Here is a 4,812-nt window from a genome sequence, read left to right as displayed (position 1 = left end):
GGATAGTAAGAAAAAATAAATAAAGAAAAAAATGGCAAGAATAGATACATATATATATAGAAAATAAATCGATAAACATTTAACAACATAATAAGCGCTGCTCTTCTTGATATGGCGTGCGAGAACAGGTACTGCGTCTGTAAAATTACACGTTTGCAAACATATTTAGCCTATATTTGCAGCGAATTTATAGCGTTTGGATTATGGATCATAAAACTCATAACTTCTGCAGTAAAAAAAGATAAAACGCTAAAAATGTATATATAAAAATAAAAAATAAATAGTTAATGGATAGAAGGCATAGATAGAGTGTTAGTGTTTAATCATAACTGCTGCAGAACATGAAGGTTTTTAGTTTAGATTTAAATATTTTAAGGGTTTGGGCCTGTTTGATTTCTTCAGGGAGTTTGTTCCAGGAGCATGCGGCAGCGTGACTAAAAGCTGCTGCACCGTGTTTTGTTTTTACTCTTGGAATGATTAACTGATTAGTCTCAGCTGACCTTAGGGGCCTTGCTGGAATATAGGGTGGGAGGAGATCTGATATGTATTTTGGTCCAAGACCATTTTGTGATTTGTATGTAATTAGAAGGCTTTTGAATTAAATTCTCTGAGAGACTGGTAGCCAGTGCAGGGATCTCAGGATTGGTGTAATGTGTTCAAACTTCTTTGTTTTTGTTAGGACCCTAGCAGCGGCGTTTTGGTTGTGCTGCAATTTACGAACAGCTCCTATAGATAGGCCTGTTAGTAGACCAGCTCCTTTAGATAGGCCTGTTAGTAGACCAGCCCCTTTAGATAGGCCTGTTAGTAGACCAGCTTCTTTAGATAGGCCTGTTAGTAGACCAGCTCCTTTAGATAGGTCTGTTAGTAGACCAGCTCCTTTATGGCGCTTTTCCATTGACCGGCACTGCACGGCACGGCTCGCCTCGGCTCGCATTGGAACAGTTCTGGGTACGAGACGTTTTCCACTATACAGGAACGACCCGGGACTGTAGGAGGAGTTACGTGTCATAAGATTCCCCCCGCTATACAGATCAGCGGGGGGAAATGCGATAAGAATTATGTCAAAATGCAGCACTATCGTGCACAGATCAGCCTTACAACATGTAACGTTAAGTGCCTGTTACTTGCCGCTTTCAGTTCTAGTAGACTAGTTTAGGTCTCGCAACCAGGGAAATGCCGACATGTGTTAAAGCCCCGATTCTATTTTTATTTCTCCTGACACTTTGAGCACTGTGCTTTTTTTTGTTGGTGAACTACCGTAATAAGCCTAAAAAAGTTCAACTGTTCAAAAAGTGCAACTTATCTGCTTTCAGAAACTGTTTGAATTGTTTAGATTGGGCATATAGTTCATGAATTACGATAGTTTGAAGGAACGCTGTAAAATCCTGTCTGCGCCTACAGCTCTGGTTTCGGAGCAAGACGCGAATCTATCGGCATTAGTCAAATACATGCTCACATCCAGTCATCCGCTCACTGCTCTCCATCAAAAATGGCACATCCATCAATAATATTACATAATAACAACTGCTCTGATTAGATTGTTTAGATTGTTTAGATTGTTGTCAACGGGGGGGAAAGCGAGATGAACTCGCGACGAGTATCATGCTTCCTCCATTGAACGGAAAGTCCTATCTATTCCATTCAAAGTGTTTTAGCCTTCCCCCTTTCCACAGGTAATAAGGAATTGGCAAGAATAGATCGATATAAATAGATCAACATAATGCAGCACTATCATGCACAGATCAGCCTTAAAACATGTAACGTTAGATATACTGTATAACGGAGCGATGTATTTCTACGGAAAGGCTGACTGACGCGGGGCTCATGCAATCTCCGCGTTATAGATACGAGTGCTCCGGTGTCTTTCTGGTAGTCAAATATATTTATTTATATATACAGCATATGGATGTTATGTGCCTGATACCTGCTGCTTTCAGTTCTAATAGTATAGATCTCGCAACCAGGGAAACGCCGACATGTGTTAATGGGAGCAAGACGCGAATCTACCGGCATTTGACTGCCGCTGGACTGAGGAACAGCATAGGCACAGGACATCGCCATAATAGCGATTTTTTTGTTATGCTTGTTGTAAATAAAAGTTCTATGATGCATTGAAATGACATTAAACTAAGATAATACGATGGTTAGCATACTTTTTCTAATCTTTATTAATAAGTTATTACAGAAACAGTAAGTGACCTTTTCCTAGAGCGAAATCTGTTGTGGTATTTAAAGATGGCGGTTAGCGAAGAAATCTATGAACATGGGATGACGATTTCCATTGACCAATCAACGGTGTGCAGCGTCACACGTCACACGCAGCCTGGCAAAAAAGTACCTTTCGCTACCCATCCCGAACAAGAACTATTTTAGTTCGGCACGGGTACCAGAAATGGCACGGGTACTTTTGGCAGTGGAAAAAGGACAATAAACCGGGCCAGCCTATTTGGTGGAAAAGCGCCATTAGATAGGCCTGTTAGTAGACCAGCCCCTTTAGATAGGCCCTTTAGTAGACCATTACAATACTCAAGTCTACTCAAAACAAATGCAGGGATGAGTTTTTCAAGGTCTTGCTTTGACATAAAACCTCTTGTTATGTTTTTCAGGTGATAGTAGGCTGATTTAGTTATCGAGTTTATGTGGCTGTTGAAGTTTAGATTGGAGTCTAGAATTACACCAAGATTTCTGACCTGTTTTTTTGTTTGAAGAGAGAGAGAATAACGTTTTTCACTGACTTTTGATCTTTTGTCAGCTGCACCGAATACAATTATCTCTGTTTTGTCCTTGTTTAGTTGGAGGAAGAGGATTTTGTGTCATCCAGGGGACTGGATGGGACTATAGTCGTTCGGTGAAAGGGCTTTGTGTCAAATGTAGATTTGAGTGTCATCTGCAATTTTGTTCTTTTTTATTATGTGTCCCAGTGGAAGCATGTAGAGATTGAATACAAGGGGGCCAAGGATTGATCCTTGGGGAACCCCACTTAATTTTGATTTGGTCAGACAAAGTGCATAGTTCTGTCCTCTCTAACATCCCCCCCCCCCCCTCCTCCCCCCCAGGTCGTCAGATGCCCCGCCTCCGGTGAATGGCAGTGGTGACCCCCCCGGATGGAGCTCCAAAGGCAGCCAGGCGTCTCCGTAGCGACGCTGCTCCAGCCCCAGCAACAGCAGCACCCTTCCCTGGGGGGCCGCGGGGCCCCCCACCACCCCGCCACCATCCTGTCCCTGGAACAGATCAAAGCCATCCGCTCCCAGAACGAGTACACAGAGGGGCCGTCCGTGGCCCGGCGGCCCCCCCCGCCCCCCTTCCGCAGCACCACCACGGGGCCCCCCCTGCCCCGCCCCCCCCCCCCCTCCTCCTCCTCCTCCTCCTCCTCCTCAGACAAGCGTCGTCAGGAGCGGACCCACGAGGTGATCCTGGTCAATGTGAACAACAACAATTATGAGGGCCGGTGGGGAGGCGCCCCCCCCCCGGCCCTCAGCAGGTCCACCAGCTCGGGCAGCAGCAGCAGCAGCGCCGGGTCAGAACACGGCCTCCTCTTGTCGTCCCGCTCCCCGCCCTCCCCTTCCCGCCCCCACCTCCCCGTCAGGACCCAGCCCAAATCCAAGGCCTCCTTCCTCCCCCCCCACCTCCCCCTGGACATCCCCCTTAAGCCCATCTCCTCCTCTTCCTCAGAGAAGCAGAAGCCCACAGGCGCCATCGTCGCCCCGGTGGGGTTGGTGGGGGGGTCGGGACACCAGTTCATCTGTGAGCGCTGCGGGAAGTGCGTGTGCGGCGAGTGCGCCTCCCCCCCCCAGGGCGCGCCCCCCCCCCCCTGCCTGGGGCGTGCGGCGGCCGTCCTGGAGCACGCCACGTGCATGTGCCTGGTGCGCGGCGTGTTCTACCACTGCTCCGCCGACGACCAGGGCGACTCCTGCGCCGACCAGCCCTGCTCCCCTTGGCGCGCCCACCGCTGCCAGCGCTTCCTGTGCATGGGCGCCCTGGCGCTGGCCTTCCCCTGCCTGCTGTGCTACCCGCCCCTGCGGGCGTGCCTGGGGGGCGCCAGACGGGCACAGGAGCGCTGGGCCACACCCGGCTGTCGCTGCGGGAAGAAGAAGAACAACGACAACATGGCCGTCTACTGCAGGCTGGACCCCCGCTGGAGCCCCCACACTCCCCCGCAGAAGCCCCCCCCCTCCTGATCGAGGGGGACCCCCCCCGGATACGCTTGTGTGTTTGTGTGTGTGTGTGTAAGAGAGAGAGACAGCAGGGTGTGTGTGTGTGTGTGGGGAGGGAGGGGGAGCTGGGGTGCTTGGTAGTGATGATGATGATGATAATAATAATAGTCACTATTGATGATGTGTATCACCCCCCCCCCCGTCTGAAAACCACTAATTTCTTTTTTTCCCTTTTTTTTTATGTTTTCCTGCTTTTTTTTGCAACAGGACTGTTCTGACAGACACGCTTCTCCTCTCCTCTCCTCTCCCCTCCTCTCCTCTTCTCTCCTCTCTTCTCCTCTCCTCGCCTCTCCTCTCCTCTCCTCTCCTCTCCTCTCCTCTCCCCTCCTCTCCTCTCCTCTCCTCTCTTCTCCTCTCCTCTCCTCTCCTCTCCTCTCCCCTCCTCTCCTCTCCTCTCCTCTCCTCTCTCCTCCTCTCCTCTCCCCTCCTCTCCTCTCCTCTCCTCTCCTCTCCTCTCCTCTCTTCTCCTCTCCTCTCTCCTCCTCTCCCCTCCTCTCCTCTCCCCTCCCCTCCCCTCCCCTCCTCTCCTCTCCTCTCCTCTCCTTCTCTCCTCTCCTCCTCTCCTCTCCTCCTCTCCTCTCCTCCTCCTAGCGAAGGA

At 50.0% G+C, this 4,812-nt stretch overlaps 1 protein-coding gene across 1 annotated transcript; it reads left to right on the top strand.

Moving 5' to 3' along the window:
* Nucleotides 1-3,104: 3,104 nt before the first annotated feature.
* On the top strand, nt 3,105-4,178 carry spry1 (sprouty homolog 1, antagonist of FGF signaling; the record flags this gene model as incomplete). The annotated part of the gene is made up of 1 exon (XM_080536653.1): nt 3,105-4,178. The coding sequence occupies one exon, from the start codon at nt 3,105-3,107 to the stop codon at nt 4,176-4,178; it is 1,074 nt and encodes a 357-aa protein (XP_080392779.1).
* Nucleotides 4,179-4,812: the final 634 nt, after the last annotated feature.

This window comes from Nansenia antarctica, assembly GCF_963989245.1.
Source record: "Nansenia antarctica genome assembly, chromosome: 7".
Taxonomy (NCBI): Eukaryota; Metazoa; Chordata; class Actinopteri; order Argentiniformes; family Microstomatidae; genus Nansenia; species Nansenia antarctica.
Note: the sequence above shows the minus strand (reverse complement) of the source record. Positions and strands in the feature narration are given on the sequence as shown.